Here is an 18,356-nt window from a genome sequence, read left to right as displayed (position 1 = left end):
AGTCCTATCGTGAGAGAGGGCGCCCCACAAAAACAAGACCGTAACTGTCAAACAGGAATATCTGGTCATGAGCTCCAGATGGAGCTCGACACCAAGACTTACTGACTGACTGACAGACTGACTGTTAGTCGCAATTTGACTTGGACTTGACGCAGTTGATTGAGAAGTGAGTTCTGCAAGGGAGGATGAGAAAAGATGGCGCTATAGTTCAGTTGACAGTTCAGTTGTGCCATATTCGCCGGACAGTAACGACGTGAGTACAGAAGCTGAAGAATCTTCATTGCTGAGATCTCTTACCAGGCATCGACTTGTGAAGACACTGCAAATTGGAAAAGACTTAAAGTGTAGTGAACGGTAAAGTATGGACACAAGTGATAGTGTTATAGTAATTGCGATATGAAAGTGGTCAGCAAAATCATTCACCAACTCAAACCCCGTCTATAGTCACAACAATATTTAATCTTACATAGATAATTTCTAATATCCCTAAAATAACTTGTTAGCACTGTTCATTGATTTCATGCCCTAATTTCCCATTAATATCCCACAATTTCGTACACAATAATTCTTTCTCCATTTTCTCTTTTCAGCACACTCTAATAAAACACGACCCTGATACAAGGGCTACTCCTTTGCTTCCTGTAATTTGCAAAAAAAAAAAAATCGTTTTTGTTTCGTCTCTTTTTTATTTCTCTCTCTCTTTTTTTTTTAATTGCTAGTGGGGTGTGGGACTAAGTCCCTTGTACTGCGGCCACTTCTGGCCTATTGTACCAGCCCCAGATGATAGGTGAGGGTGATTGTGGAGCAATTGGTGGAATGAAGATTGGCAGGGGAAACCGAAGTACTCGGAGAAACCCTGCCCCACCGCCCCTTTTTCCACCACAAATCCCACTTGAACATACCGAGGATCGAAGCCGGGCCGCCGTGGTGAGAAGCCAGCGACTAACCGCTTGAGCTATGGCGCGGCTCCTTTTATTCATCTTACTTATTAGCCGTTTCAAATTCAACTTGATTTAAAAATCTTTAAAAGTTTTAAACGTTAAAATCTCTTCTGAATCACTGGTGTATGCACACAACATGTCTCGACCAACCTTCGTCATCTTCACGTGACTCTAAAATTGCTAATTAAACTACTGTGCTACCGTCTGTTAAGTTCAGTTTTCGAGATATTCCCTCGTCTATACGCCCATGTGGCCTGTAGTGATGGGTATTTCCTACTGTTGTGTCGTGTGTAGCTGTTACGAATATTTTTATTCAAGCTCTGTGCTCTTACCGATCCCCAATGAGGTCATTGGATTTCTTTTTTCATTTTACCTATTCCTTTCAGCCCCACCATGGTCCTGGGGTCGACTCAGCCTCTAACAGAAATAAGTACCAGGAATCTTTCTGGGGGGTAAAGGGCAGCCGGTGAGTAAGCACGGCCTGTTACACGGATAGCTTCACCTTTACCTTACTATTAAGGAAGAAATGCCTAGTCACAACAGTTTTGAGGGTTTAAATTCATTTCTGTTTTTGGAGGGTACATTTTCAGTTTATTTAACGACTAACGAATGTGAACACCATTGGAGACTGTGTATGGAAGTAGTTTACTAAGTGGATAATTATTGATTTGTAATGTCTGCTAGTCTCTGTAAGATGATCTACATGTTTAAAGACAGAATGGAAAGGTGCACGGGAGCCGGAATAGCTCAGTTCCGTGTAGCGACTGGGATATGGGCTGGACGGCCGATGATTCGGAATTCGTTTCCCGCCTGAAGCAGGATCTTGTTCAGACCGGCTCTGGGGTCCACACAGCCTCCTATACAATGTACACTGGGGATTGTTTCTCCGGGGGTAAAGCGGCAGGGGCGTGAAGCTGACCACTGACTGCAATCTAGTGCCAATCATAAGAAGCGTAATAAGAACTATGAAATAGTTTCTGACATTACATTTTCAGACAAGAAGACGGACTCGACCTTAACCATCACGCGTTCATTTTATGGAATCATACATTCTACACTGTAGAAAGAACCAGTGGGAACATTTACGCGTAAAATTTTCAATGAAAAAATACAGAACAAACACCAGTATTTAACTAATTTTCGCCATATTCATGACTAACCTTGTTCTGGAACGACTGGCCAATTTGTTGCGATAAAGCCTAATATGTCATCTCTGGATGATTCAGCACTGGCCACTGAGAATTGCGCAGGCGTGTGAAGGCCGTCAGTGTTCTGTTTGCTCCGTTTTTTTTAATGTTTTTACTACACAGAACGTAAGAAAGAACCCCTGTTCATCCCCATGTTAAGACACGGAAAGTAAAGGTAAAAAGATGAAGTTATCCCTGTGCTTAATTAATTAAGCACTACGCCGCGAAGGTCTATGTTGTAGTGGATGTATAGACACAAATTTTCTTGACCTCGACACAAACCGGAGGTGAGTGGTCAGCTTCAAGCCCCTGTAGCTTTACCCTCAGGGGAAAGCCCCCCCCCCCCGCTACCCATTGGATAGGAGGTTGGGTGGGCCTGAGAGCAGTTCTGGATTACGTGTAGAGGAGAAATTTTTTGACCCTACAGGGACTCGAACTCCGCTCCTTCGGTCGTCCAGCCCGTAGCCAGTCGCTATATCAACTAAGCTATCCCGGCTCCTAACATTCCGAGAGTACTGATGAAAATCATGAGGAAGAGACTACAGTACAAGCTGTCGGTAGAAACAAACTTCATTCCTTACTGGTCTGTTATAAATAACCATTACTCTAGTATATGGGGTCTATATCTAACATTTATAACTTTTCTTAGAGTACATCTCACCTCACTATTGTCCGTGTGACTTGAGCATACAGATCCCATTTAAGAACTCCAAAATTTGTTGATAACTTTTCTATTTTGCGGAGGCCTATGTAAGTAAAGCTATCCCTGTGACAGGCCGTGAAGGCCCATAGGGTTGTGAGACGTCAAGGCTCCCATATTCTCTCTAGACAATCGGCTCACAGATGGCGATAAGGTTGTCAGCCTTACGCACCGGCCGCCCTTTATCCCCCATGAAGATTCCTGGTACTCATTTCTGTTAGACGCTAAGTGACCCCAGGGCCATAATGCGGCTGAAGGATTAGGTAAATTAAAAAGAATCCACCTCATCGGAACTCGAACCCGCGACCTTCCGGCATAATGCTTCTATGTAAGTAAAAGCGAAGAGAAAGTTGGTTCAACCTGTAAAGCTCCTGAATTGTTTTCTATATGTGCGTGGTTCGAATCTCGGAAGGGACACCATCTATCCTGATTGATGTTTCTCATGATGTTCCTCAATTCATCCACTTAAATTCCTTGTAGTGCATAATAAATAGTACATAGTAACCTCCGCCTAATTCATTCCATGTCGTTTTCAACTCATTATTCCCTAATCGTCCTTCCATTCTGCGTTATACAGTTCAAGGCACATACAGTGTTGATAATGAAGCACAGAATTAATGAACTATACTCCATCCACTACGAGAATGACGGTGCGTCATCTTCTGAGTGATCCTGACTATTACATCGACATTATAGAGTTACAAGTTTCTATTTTCCACATACTTCCAGTGCTAACAGACCAGTGGGAAATTCAAACATATATAAAAAGGTGTAAGATTTGAGGTTTTCACGGCAGTGATTTTGAAAAAAAAAGTCTTCTGGGATGTGGCGCCGTGTAGATATTGTGCTAACCGACGTTTCGGAGGAATGTATCGCCTCTCAATATCTACACGGCGCCACATCCCAGAANGATGATTGTGGAGCAATTGGTGGAATGAAGAGAGGCAGGGGAAACCGAAATACTATTAGATAACCTGCCCCAGTGCGACTTTATCCACCACAAATCTCACATGACCTGACCCTATCTCGAACCCGCGCCTCCGCTGTTGGAAACCATCGACTAACTGCCTGAGCTATGGCACAGCTTAGATGGACATTATAAATAAACATTATTTGTAATTTTCAATGTGATAGGCTTTTTGTAGTGTTATTAGATTCGCAACATACATTTTATCTGCAATAACTGGACACCGAGATCAATCTCTTGCGTAAAATAGGGAAAAAAAGAAATGTTTGGAAGTACGTGTACTCCATTGGAGACCTCCGATCCATTCTTGTTAGGACAATTTTTGTCCTACTTATCTTTTATCCTACTCAAATATTGGAAACGGCGACCAGCAGGACAAAACTAATTGTTCGAAACGGCACTTGCCTGGGCTGTAGACGCAGTAGAGATTGTGGGGCCGTAATTAATATAAATGAGTATTAAACGAGCAAGTTGGTGTAGTAGAGTGTAAAAGGTTCTGACGATGGCGTATAACACTCAGAATTACCGGGATTTTAGACTCTGTCCATCGTCCGGTATCCTAGAAGCTAGAAAACACACCGTTTCGGAAACTGGATCTGTTTCCATCCTCAGGTCATGGGTGGAAAGACACCTACTCGGTCCGTTCCCTTAGGAACCTCACTGGAGTGTATAAGGTTAGCTCGTTCTAAAGGACACAACTGAGTAGGTGTCTTCCCAAAACTCACGTGAGGACGGAAACAGATCCAGTTTCCGTAAAGGCGTGTTTTCCAGTTTCTAGAATACCGGACGATGGACAGAGTCCAAATAAGAACAGTAATTCTGAAGCTGGTGAAGCTTTAACGCTCCTTTTTTTTCAGAATGTAGACCTATTTGTTTCGACAGCCGGAAGCTTTACTTTTATGATTTTTCTCAGTCTTTCCGGACGAACAAGGCGGCAATGCCTCCACGAGGACTACCATCGCGTCCATTCGGATCCTGTCCAATTAACAGCTTGGAAGCTTCCTGCCATTCGGTGCTATAGGACCCTCTCGTATGAAGTTGAGAAAGGTCGGTAAATAAAAAAGAGCTGAGTAATTGCCCCTATGAGATGTGAATGGTAATATGTTACAGACGCATTTACCAGCAGTTTAAACAAAACTCTGTGAGTGGTGCAGCATTTCTTACTTTTGCATCAATAGTATTAATGCATTTCTTGCTTCTAGTTCGAAATTCGAATACCGCCTCTGTGGTCTAGTGGTCAGAGTTCTTGACTACAAATCCTGAGGTCCTGGTTCGATTCCCGGCGCTACCAGATTTTCCGAGAAGTAGTTGCTCTGGAACGGGGTCCACTCAGCCTCGTGTGGATAACTGAGGACCTATTTCAAGGAAATTTCGGCTGCGGTCTAGAAAACCGAGATTAATGGCCGTGGAGATTCATCGCGCTGACCACGCGACACACCCTATCCGCTAAAGTTGGCACTAACTTCGATGACAAGCGGCGATCGCTCGGTCGGTATAGTTCGCTTGCAGACCAAAACCACGGAGTTTCTTTATATATAGTTTGCTTCAAGAGCCAGAATAGCTCAGGCTGAACGGTTGGAGACAATCTTGGCAGGAACAGGTTTCCTTTCGTCACTTGAAACATTCTTTGTGTGTTACTTACTTCCTCGGTTCGCGCTTGAAATATTGATTGAATTCCTCTCCTCCATGATCAGGGATAGCTGAGGGAATAAAATGGCTGGCTACAGGCTGGACTACCTCATTCACCGCAGGAGTAGGAGGGATTTCTGTCTTTGCCACCACGTTTAGACTGGCTCCACGCAGCTTCGTATCCAAAGAGTAGAATGCATGTATCTTCACGTCCACGTCCCTACATACTTTAATATTGTGATGCTTAGACACTGGGATTACTTCGCTTTACTGATATATACAGAATGTCGGCTGGTTTGGATCCGTTTTCTGCGTCGAGAGGTACGACAAGGGATAACATAAATCGGGAGGAATAATCTGCGGGACACAGACTCTTCTTGTTCGATTGTTGTCCATTTTGAATTAGGTCAAATCGCCACTTTCAATCATTGAATGTAACTCGGACCCTTTCAACATGCCTGGATTCCTTCTCTTTCTGCTGTATACTTCAATGGAGGCTTCTCTCCCTCCAGAACGGTACCATCTGATGTTTACACTGAGCAGGAGGGTGGTGATGCTACTGCTGGAGCTGATCTGTCGACACTTCTCGCGTTAGTCGACATCTCCTGACACCTCACAGCAAACCGAAAACTGAAGGATGCCATAAATAAGCCACATATAATCTTTAAAACCCTCAGCATTCTGAGGTGTGTCTGTTCTTTGATATCCCTCCGTATGTGGAATGGAACAGTGAGGTACTCGTATGTTCTAATTTTTTCTTGGAGACCGGTGAGTTTTGACTGCGCAGACAAGTTGCTACATTTCAGTACAAATTATAATGGCTAACAGTACAAGCCCTGCATGTCACACCAATGAAGCTCGAAGTACTGAAAGACAAATATTTCTGAGTAGCTTTATATCTACCTTGTCGCTGTATCTGAGCTCTGTTTTCTCTCATTGTTATGTTACCTCTCCTGTCGCGCAGGACAGAGGGCACGAGGAAGTAATCGAACTATACCTAATGTAAAATTGCATAACTGAAAACTATAACTGTACATATGTAGAAGCAAAGAGGTAAAGCCACCCTTGTAACATGCCGTGAAGGCCCATCGGGTTGTGAGACGTTGAGGGTTCCACCTTGTCTAGACAATCGGCTCACAGATGGCGGTGAGGTTGTCAGCATTTCGCGCCGGCCGCTCTTACCCTCCAGGGAGATTCCTGGTACTCATTTCTGTTAAAAGCTGAGTCACACCCAGGGTCATAGTGCGGCTGGAAGGATTAGGCAAATTGAAAAAATATCCACCTAATCGGGACTTGAACCCGCGACCTTCCGGCTTGTAGCATAGTGCCTCAACCAACTACGCTACCGCGTGCCCCCATATAGGACTAATGAGATCTATATTTCATGTCCTACAGGATATATGTTAGTACGATATTTTTTTATAAAATTAATTGTTCTGTTAAAGATTTATGTAAAGTTGGGATTATATTTGGATGATGTGTATCAAATGAAAATTTCCCGACAACTCTCAGTAGATACCAATACCAAATTTAATTAAAATCCATGCAGTTGTTTTGAAGGTAACACGTGGTAAGTCAGATTTTTTATCGTGAATTAATTTTATGTATAGGTATACATATATGTATAGGTCAGTAAATGCAGTATTGAATATCGCGTCTGCATTATAAAATGCTATATATTTGTATATTATACTAAATTATTCTTAATGAACAAAGACGCTTCTGAAGTTTACCCAAAGATGCTAAAATTAAGGAGACTGGGGGGAGTGGAGGAGCAGAAGGGTCATCATAGAAATTTATTTGGATTCTCTGTCAGTAACTACGTATATTATTTCTGAGGCTGATGTAGTTGAACTTTCCTTATGTAATTCGTCTTAATTTTCTTTTCGTAGTAAGTGAGAGTGTGATGCGGGGTGTGGAACAAGTCGTGCTCCCAAATAGGGGATGTTCACCAACAACCCCTAAAGATGGCGTGACATATAAATCTCATTTCCAGTCTTAATTTTGCCAACTAGCTGCCCCGCTTCTCCTCGAGAACCACCGCCTTATCGTGGAGGGGAAGTTTGCGCGCCCCAATGACACGAAAAGCTATTCTGACGGGAGCGTAAGCATCTAGTAGGGTCACTCAGACAGGTCAAAGGCCAGAGGGTAGACGAAATATTAATTTCTCGTCCTCCAGGTTGGTTATTGTGTGTGAAGTCGACTACTCCAACCCGGGAAAAATTACTACAATGAAACCACGGAAGAAGTAATGACCGACACAGGATTGTCGCGCCAGTAAATAGGAGAACTCTCCTATTACATGTTAACATAAACCTTTCACGTCCTCTGTAAAGCTAAAGAAGATGTTAGAGTCACAAAAACGAAACGTGATCCTGATGGTTCAAGATTATAAAAATAAATAGAAAGGTCCTAGAGTAGATTCCGTCTCACACTTCAGAAATCACATTCCAATCCAAGACATTAGTACAAGAGTTTTTAAATTCAAACTTAATAAACTGTATTTTGTGAAATATCGTTCTCAGAGAACATATGGTTGTTGAAGGGATTCCGTGCTGGAAACATACCTAGGTCTTCTGAACCCGATTACGCAGTACGTGGCAGCGCCTCCTTGGGTCAATTGCTTACCTGGAAGCCTATATGATGTGATCCTGACGTGGGCGACCCTCATTAACACCATCCTAAGAGGAGGCTCTCTTACCGACCGTTGGCTCGAAGCTATATTACTACTTAGAAGGTTAGCGGTCTCACTAGAATCTAGAAGAGACGTTCCAACCAGTCAACAAATGGCTATACAAGCGTGAGGTAGTCAGTTGTCCAGGGAAGTACTCAGTTCGCCCCACAGTGATGTTATTAATTATATGTTGCGTTGATAGTTTTACTTTATCGCGCGCAGTACAAGTAATGCAATAAACCAACGCCATGGAGCCTATTTATTCTCAAGAAACAGAGGGTTGCTTCGTTTGACTAAGAAGTTCCTCGTCTTTTGTCGAGCTCTGAATTTCTTGCCAGAAGACATTAGGACCTCTTCTGAGGTAACTGATTCCAGTCCGCAACCTTTTGTCCTGCCTCTTTAGGATCCATTTTGCTATTGACTTCCTGTCCAGATCCGGGTCTCACACAGACTTCTTCCCTGCAGTTCTTACATGTCATATGACAATAACTGATGGGCATTTGCAACTTGGCATGTACAATTTGGTATTAAGTGTTTCGGCCCCGAAATTTATCTCTACATTATTGGTGTATTATTGACTGATTTGTTTATAATTAGCAGGTACACGATTTAATTAGTGTATTAAGATTGTTTCTATTTACATTTAAATAGGACATATTCCTTGCCCTGCATTCAGTTTAGCGACCAGATTAAAACAAATCAAGGGAAGAGGCAAACATCTGGATATTTCTGTAGACTGAAATCTGTTATGTAAGATTTGAGGTTTTCACGGCAGTCTTCTGGGATGTGGAACCGTGTAGATGTGGTGTTAACCGACGTTTCGGAGGAACGTATCGCCTCCATCTTCAAGGTAGAAGGAAAAATAAGAAAATCCGCAAGCGAAGAGACAGTTGGAACATATGCAAGCAAATCTACACGGTGCCACATCCCAGAAGACTGCTTCCTTCATGAAATCTGTTACTTTAACAGATACTGCCCATTTCTTACAATACACGTATCCACGCTTACCTAATATTCATCATGTGTGGAATAACATTTCAGTTTTTCTAGATGACATTTTTTGGGGGCAAATTCATATGATTGGACCATGCATATTACGTTTATACTTTGGTCTGCTGGAACGAGAAAATTATCAGTTCTTTTTATGTATATGATGTCTTTGATTTTAATTTCTCAGATTGGAGACGTTAAGTTCTTCAATAAAGTCTGTTTGAAACCATCCGGAAATTAACCTCGGAACCAGACAGACGTACAGTACATATTGTGACGCATAGACCCATTTCTAGGCAATGCCCGAACTACGTGCACGCAACAATAGAAAAGGTATTGGTAGAAGTGTTTTGTATGTGGTCCGCGCCATGCCCAGTGCTGGGTAACGGGCCAATGAACACGCATTCTCACTCGTGTTTTCCTTGAGGTCCGACCCGAGTCTATATAACGAGGGGCAAAGACAGTCGAGACTTCAGTTCAGTAGTTGAGTTGAGTTGAGTTGAGTTGATTTGGGTTGAGTGTTCATCTGTGGAGTGTTAACCAGCGGCCAACGGAAGCTGAAGAATTTCCATCGCTATGATTCGTTACCAGTAAACGTCTAGTGAAAGCTTTGCAGAAGAATAGCCATTGTTGAGACCTGTTACCAAGAAACGACTAGTAAAAGAAGACTCAGAAGACTTAGTGTGGAAATCGGCAATACTATAATAATTATTTGTAATTAAGACCTGGAAGTGGTAAATAAATCAAATTACCAATCCGAACCCCTTCTATAATCACTAAAACTCGTGACAATATGCTTGTTTTTCTAAACTATAACTGGTGTTTTGACTTTGTCGTCGTCGGAAGTACTACAGCAATGTTTCTAATAAGTTAACCTGTGTAGCCATTTGTCTTCAATATATACTGTAACGGATTTGATCAACGCGTTGCCAGGCAACAGCTCTGTAAACACAGTCCATTTCTAGGTTACACAACAATTAAGGAGGTTGTGATTTCCGTGCCCGCGGTGACGTCACAACAGGAGATAGTGATCAAGTGACCTGTGTTTACTGTTGGTCGACATCCGTCCCTCGGCTACATAAGTGAGCAGAATTCTTAAGCTGGGAGAGAGTAGCGGCCGAAGCACGCGAACAGAGCGAATTGGAACCAGGAGTACAGAAGAGCACAGGAGATCGGGCTGTGAGGATTTAAAGTGTGATTTGAAGTGATAGTCTGTGTGTTGAGATCTATTGCTCTGGATCGAGTCAAGTGACTGGCTTTGTTGAAGAAGGTAATCAGCCTTCGGTTTCTGTAAATGATGGAGAATTTTTTGTTTGAATAAGGGACAAAGGACTTCTCAAGAAGGACCCTGCTTCATAGGATAGATACAATTTTGTAAGGGAGAACAGAGACTCCGTCACACTTTCCATTCTTGAAGAATAGAACCGAAATCAGACTATTCCAACAAGACAGCCCTGCCTGATAAGTTATAAACAAAGGATTGTACGCGATCGTGCTGAAAATAAAGCCTTGAACTTCTTTCCCGTAACCAGAAAATGTTTTCTGTTACTTCTCAACGTAATCACCTCTGTGATCCACACACTTCAGTGGACCTGCAGGCAGTCTCTTTGTTGGCAGAAAAGTTAACATTGAACGATACCCTACTATCCCCGTCTGTTTTTATTACTAATACATCGATGATAATGGTCTTTTAGCCCTACGGGGATTTTACTACATCACCCTGATGTCTTCCAGAATATATGACTGACGCCACCAACGAAGTTCCTAAACCTCTTAACCCCGCCTTAAAACAAATACACTTTATTTTTGAACCTGTTTCCTTTATAGAGAATTACAAACGTGAAGTCGGTTTCGAAATTGGCGGTGTTTCAGAACGGATTGTTGAGGAGAATGTTGAGAAGCGTTAGAGAAACGTAGACAATGACGTAATAAGGAGCTTAGTAAACTGTGCTCTTCAACTGAAGATTCAAGGTTAACACACCCAGGAAAATGTAGTAAGCGCGGAGGAAGAAAATGTATTAATTTTTTGTCGGAAAACATGAAGGAAAGAGATATCTTAGGAGACCTGGGGAGAGACTGGGAGATAATATTAGGATTAACCTTGAAGAAGGTATGAAGATATGAGTTGGATTATGCTGGCTCGCAATACAGTCCACTGTCAGGCTCTTGTGAACAAGATAACGAACCTGTTGGCTCCGTAAAAGGCGAGGAACGTGTCAAGCTAGCCGCTGTCTTCATCTGGTGGTTGATTCGGTTCTGTGAAGTTATTTATTAAACTAAATAATTATTTGCGTGCGATAAACATTAATTTCTCTTCTGTGCAAAACTTCTGAATCCAACTATCCATGAATTGTGTTCTTTAGGGATTCAATGGATATCCCTTTATACTATTACACAGTGAGAAGATAGGATAAACTGGCAGAAGAGCACCGGACATGAAAAAAATCATTTGCCGTTGGCGATTTATTGAGAACTTCGTAACTGGCATCGGCTCTATATCTTGAAATGCAGCACGGGGACGGAAACAGCCGCGACGTATTGCTGGGGGACATTTGAGGAAATCCAAGCGAGCGTCACTCAGGATAGCCCCTACGTTATCAAGATTTTAACCCTGGATCTCCCGAATATGATAAAAAGGTAAAGTTGTCCCTGTGCTTAGCTAATTAAGCACTACACCATGAAGACGTATGGGGAAGTGGATGTATAGATCCACATTTTTTTGGACCTCGTCATTAGTTGGAGGTGAGTGATCAGCTTCACAGTCAGCCCGCTTTACCCCCGGCGAAAGAGCACCCGGTACCCATTAGATAGCAAGCTGGGTGGACCCTAGAGCCAGTCTGCATAACATGGAGTAAAGAAAATTCTTGGCCATACCGGGACTCGAGCTCCGACCCCTCGGTGGTCCAGCTCGTAGCCAGTCGCTATACCAACTGAGCTACCCCGGCTCCTCCCGAATATGAACTACTCCATGATGTTAGGAAGGGAGCAGTATAGCATTCGATTCAAGAAATAATATAAATCATCATTCAAAGAGCAACCTTGATATCTGTTGTCATTAAGAATTCCGAGGATGGATCCGCCACTTTGCATACCCATGATAGCATCAGAAGAATATTTTCTTTTATTTCTTGCAATTTACAATCTACTCTACAAGGGAGCAATAAGTAAATATGTTGTAAGAAATCACTTGTGCGGAGTCAGCATCCAGTGATGATTCTCCTATGTAGTATACTATGCATTATGTTGTTGAGTATGGCTACCCATCTTCAACACTGTGTTCTTTTAAGTCTGAGGGCCATTGTTTTAGTCTTCGTCTGATGTTTAATGGGTTGCTTAGTTCAGTTACGCAACTGTTTTCGTGTCCCATTAGTCGGTTGTGGTATGTGGTAGAGTATCTTTTGATTTCTTCTGTGACGAATGGGATTTGAAGATCATTGTGTAATGTGAAGTTCGAGACATCCCATGGGGCGTTGGTTATGGAGCGCTAGAAGAATATAAACTTGTCTGCAGACAGATGTATTTATTGATTATATTTGCTTTGTGTTGTATCAAATACCTTGACTTCATATTTGCTGCTTTGCATTAGTCACACTTTTCATCAACTGCATTTCAGGCACTGTTACAGGAATATTGTCAGGAGTATTAAATTAAGAACACAAGATGGACAGGAAATGTAACACACGTCGGATGAAGGAATGCATACAAAATTTTTGTTGTAATACCTGAAGAAAGCTACCACCTGAAAGCATATACCTTGGCTATATATATATACAAAAATAACATTAAAATTAATTCTGAAGAAAAATGAGAGTGGTCAGGATTTAACTGACTCGGGATATGCTCGAGTGGCGAGATTCTGTGAAAATGGTCATGTTCCTCGGAGTTCCAAATGCCCAATAATTTCTTTACCAGCTGGGTGACTATGTTCTCTTCGAGGCCGACAGTGCACCATGGGGCCAGGTGTTTGGTGTTTCCACGTTTTTCTACGTCCCTCATTCTTGTATTTCATATTTATCGAGTATATCATTTCCTATTTCTGAATTTCTGATATTGAAAAAGAAGGAAGAGATGAATGGCACATAGATATAAACAAAGACAAACTCCTTGGTTTTAGTCCGCAAGTGAACTATACCGACCGAGCGACCGCCGCTTGTCGGCGAAGTTAGTGCCAACTTTAGCGGATAGAGGGTGTCACGTGGTCAGAGCAACGAATCCCCACGGCCGTTAATGTCGGTTTTCTAGACCGCAGCCGAAATTTCCTTGAAATAGCTCCTCAGTTATCCACACGAGATTGAGTGGACCCCGTTCCAGAGCAACTACTTCTCAGAAAATCTGGCAGCACCGGGAATCGAACTCGGACCTCTGGATCTGTAGCCATTAACTCTGATCACTAGACCACAGAGACGGTTGACACAAATTTTATCTTCTGGGATATATCGTCATGTAATTTGATTTTTCACCCGACTATACGGCCTTATTTGCCAGTACTCCTCTTAGACAACGTTGAGAGAAACTCAAATCCAGCGTTGTTAAAATGGATTTTAGAGGAACAGGATGAGAGGATATGGACTAATTTCAACTGGCTCGTGATAGGGTCCAGTGTCGATCATTCGTGAACACAGCAATGGATCTGTAGGTTCCATAAAATAGGAAATTTCTTGGCGAGGCTTTTATATCTGGAAGGGAAAGCTCAGCCCTCAGAACTGGTTACTGTAGACTGTATAAAGCCGAAATGTAATGTCATGCTTTCTCAGTGACGCTGGTTGGATCGTGAAAGATGAAGGGACCACGTGGACCCATACCACAATTGTAATTTATTTGGAGTAGACAGAGCTCAGACAAACAAACATCTCGACGTGAGGGCTTACATAAGGAAGCTGTGCGGTTTGTCTCCGCGTCACTCACTTTTAATGCCACTATCCACTCAGTTTTAGCACGTCTTAGGACTGTCGAGAATATTCGAACTCAGAACTCAAAGTGTTTATAATATATCACCGAAATGTTTAGTATACAAGTCTGATAACCCACGTCGATAGTAATGCCAAAATCCATATTTATATTTGCTTATTATTTCATGTCAGAGTTCCAGAGAGTCATAAAAGAATAATAAATTTGCAGAACTCAAAGTTAAGATGAAAAATATTTGATCAATATGGCAGAAACAAGTTGTATACGCTATTTTACAGAGAGGCTGAATGGTGATCGTCATGACTCTAAGTTATTTCTTGAGTTTATGGTTCCTTTTCGGCAGTTTCCTTAAGGGTAAGGCGGTAAATTCCTGACTTAGGATGATGAGGTAGAATGATTGAAGCTGTACAGAATTATTTGTACTAAACTGAGCAAGCATTCCTTCATACTATCAGCGCATGTCACTTCTTTTACCTGCCCACTTGCTGAAAGAAGAAGGTAGCGAAAATTTTCTACGTTTCTTCTCTTTCCTTTTCATTTTAACATTAATTAATTCATTGCGAATGCGACTTAAGTGCTGTATGTTTCAATAATTGATTCCCCACACAACACAGTTGCCTATTTTACTGAGCAGAGTCCATTTTGAGAAGTTGATAGCCGCTCGTGTAGTCAAGAAATACCCTGCCATTTACGGAATCTGAAGATTCATTACAACTTCCTGAACTGCAAACCAAAGGAACCTGTCCTGAGGCAGATGAATGGAATCCATAATCTACTTGTACGAACTATACAGGACATCTCCTGCATAAACTCCCCGGCTTTTAGTCCGCAAGCGAACTATACCGACTGAGCGACCTCCGCTTGTCGGCGAAGTTAGTTCCAACTTTTGCGGATAGAGAGTGTCGCGTACACATCCTGCATCTATATTAGGAATCGCGGGATGACCGCTATGATAGAATAAGATGTTTATAAAAATGTGCTACAGACGGGCGGATGGACATTTCCTAGGCCTCTTTTGTATTTAAAATAATTTTCCCCACAATAAAAACACATTTTAATATTAGACTTACAGGTGTTTTATGAATTTCGAGTTAAATTAAAATACGAAAAGAATATTCTTCTCCTATTTGTATCGTAGAATGTCTTAAAATCCAGTAATAGTTGCTGTACTGATTCATCATATTCCACGATATCTCTAATATATGCTAAAGATTGATCAGTAATTAATTTATGCAGGATTTCCACACTGGTGGTCTTTATTAATTTCATTCATCAGTAGTGCTGATGTCACAAGAATGTTGGATAAAATGTATGTGAAGTTTAGAAAATAGAGAGGCGTTTGTAACTGCTGCAGTTGCCTGCGTCTGTCATATTATAACTAGGGTCAACAAGTGATCGTTTCCATTGCTGTGACAGGCATTCCACATAGAACTCTAAGTCATGGATTTTTAAAACTTCTCACCCTACTGTTTGCTTCAACAGGAATTACATCCATACCTACAGGTTTAGGCCTGCACTGCTTCAAATTTAGCAGTTATTTAATCTTAGTAAATCTTGAAGCCGCACCATGGCTCAAGCGGTTAGTCGCTGGCTTCCCACCCCGGCGGCCCGGGTTCGATCCCGGGTCTGGTCAAGTGGGATTTTTGATGGACAAAATGGCGCTGGGGAAGGTTTTCTCTGAGTACTTCGGTTTCCTTGCCAATCTTCCTTCCACCAAATTCTCCATCATCATCACTCGGGGCAGGCTACAGTAGACCAATTCGTGGCCGCAGTGCCGAGGGTACTCAGTTAGGACCCCACCCCCCCACTAAGCGAAAAAAAAAATTAATTAGTAAAGCTTGGATCTGGTAAAGATATGAAAGCATAAACATATGAGGCCCTCTAAATTCATCAGATATTTCAAAGTTTATTGGTATAGAATTTCCAACCACCTTACAGCACTACGGCTATCCACAAGTAGATCAACATTTCCTTCGTTCATGAAACGCTGTTTAGGTTATATCCCTTCCTATATTCATATGCACCTTTATACAAGTTCGTTGTATAAGCCGTATATTGGTCATTTTCACATGATGGACTCTGTGTTAAATATTTACACTTTTTCCCTCAAAGTTCCATTAATTTTGCTTTAGATAATTATTTTATGCATAATATGAGAGGATGTTTAGAAGAATAGATCTTCATATAAGATAAGCTGTGAGGCTGTGAGCATAGAAGTGTATTGAAAGGGCTCAGGGTCTTGTCCAATGGAGTAATTTTGGTGTTAGGAATCTTAATTTTTAGTTCTTTGACTTATTATTTGGGTGGGTGAGTGGGAGATTGATTAATAAAGAGATATTTGCATAAACAAAGCTGCACACAAAAAGACACATTCTCCATCCACAAGAAAATTCGATATCTCGAGAGGTGTTTTTATATATGATAGAAATATTCATAAGATTTCGTCACATTTGGAGCTTTAATGAGAACAAATATATTACACAATATTACTATAAACGTTTATGATCAAATATTTCTTGCCGTACTCCAACAGGTCAACAGTCATAGCCACGAAACCAAAAGGTGTACATAGGCTTGTCGTGGCCACTGTGTTGTTATATACTAATCATAACATACTTCACAAACGTCTCCACATTTCATCAAATATCATCCTTCTGCTCCGTGATAGAGTGACTATAGAAGGCGTTTCGATTGGTAGTTGGATTTATTGAACTCTTACAGATCCATAACTTAAAGTAATTATAACAGTTTCACTAATTCACATAAATAACAGTTCACTCAAGTCTTCTTAGCGAGTTATATCCTCACAATTTTTCTGGTAACGGCTTCCAGCAGCGGACGTTCCCCTTCCTCTGGGTTCCCAAACTGTCCCCGGCCTCAGCTACCAGCTTCTCACAGCAACAGCTCACAATGACTGAACCCCAGCAGGTCTCTAACTCACTCACTCTCTCACCAATCAACTCTTCACTAACTAACTCTAGCTGCTAACTTGTCCTGCTTATAACATCTTGGCCTGGATCGCGTAGAGAACACCGTTCCTCTGTTACAGTGCAATTGTTGCTTAGCGATGGCATGACTTATTCCATTATTTCATATGCAGCCATCAACACAGACCACACAGAAAACACCATTCATCTCTTGCTGTTTACGAGTCATTACTTAGTAACAGCTGCTGTATTGTTGCTAATTTCGTTGTCGTTGCCTAGCATCGGATCTACATGCAACAGTATTGTAATGGCAGACACATGCACGTGATACAGTAAGGCTGTCTTGCTTTTTAAAATAAGAAAATGATGCTGAAATAAAGATATGTCTTACTAGAAGTTCGTTTTGGGCGGATTGACGTAAATCTGATGTGATTTGGGGGGGGGGGCTGAACTGGGCTGTGTGTGAATAATGTCTCTCCTGGTTTTATTGCGCATTCACCTGATGACGTGTCAGGTTCCCTCCTGAGTCACGACAGTAATTGGGAACGCTGCGAAGCTCTACATAGAACAGCAGGCTGTAGGGCTGGACAGCTTCTCTCCTCACCACGGTAGGCTTACTTAGTTTAATCTCGTATCCAGCGTTCCCTGAAACGTCCGTCTCGCCTCACTGCCGGTCTCGACAACAGCCATCACTGATTCGGCATAATGCAGGAACACGTCATATGCGGAACTCCAGCCATATTTTCTCTCTTCGTGTCTTTATTTACACCTTCCTTCTCTCTTTCATTCTTCCGCTCTCCCATTCTTCTTCTTGCCCTTCTCCTTCTCTCTGTTTTGAGATTTTCCCTTTTCCAATGGTTCCCAGAAATTCTAACTTCATCACTGAGCCAGTCAGCTGCAATGTTTCGAACCTCAACATTTTTCCATTAAGTACAGTTTCTCATATAAGTTAGCCATTTGTCTTTCAAAATCTGCTAGGTTTCAGAACACCGCCCTTTCTTCTCCGGAACTGTACTAATACGATGACCATGTCTGTCTGTCCATACAGGCCTGTATTATAAACCCAGGTTTCCTGATTACTGTGGAGCCCGGTATGAAAATAATGCACTTAATTGACGAAGTTCTGATATTGGCACTTCTAATCCCATCTCTGAGGATATGAGCACTGACGGTGTTGCCAATTTGTGGATGGCGAAGAGACTACCGCCATTAATTTCAGGCTTTGAAATTTTGTGTTGAAATACTCGTACGACTTTGAAAAATATTCAGTTGTTATTACTCTGCATTTTAGGGAATTATAAAATAACGTGTTGACGCTTTGATATATATACATATATATATACAGGGTGTTTCACGACTTTAGGGCATAACTGCAGGAGGTGATTTCCTAGTCTTTGTGATCAAGAACGTTCATATAAACATGTGTCCGATTT

At 41.8% G+C, this 18,356-nt stretch overlaps 1 protein-coding gene across 1 annotated transcript in view; it reads left to right on the top strand.

The window, feature by feature from the left end:
• Positions 1 to 256: 256 nt before the first annotated feature.
• LOC111864514 (protein Wnt-1-like) overlaps positions 257 to 18,356 on the top strand; it is a gene marked incomplete at its 5' end in the record, with an annotated part of 93,335 nt that continues 75,235 nt past the window's right edge. The window contains one exon of the mRNA XM_023851813.2: positions 257 to 354. Coding sequence (XP_023707581.2) covers positions 257 to 354 — 98 coding nt within the window. The remainder of the gene's footprint in view (positions 355 to 18,356) is intronic.

Source organism: Cryptotermes secundus, unplaced genomic scaffold (assembly GCF_002891405.2).
Source record: "Cryptotermes secundus unplaced genomic scaffold, Csec_1.0 scaffold948, whole genome shotgun sequence".
Classification (NCBI taxonomy): domain Eukaryota; kingdom Metazoa; phylum Arthropoda; class Insecta; order Blattodea; family Kalotermitidae; genus Cryptotermes; species Cryptotermes secundus.
This window is presented reverse-complemented; position numbering and strand designations above follow the sequence as displayed.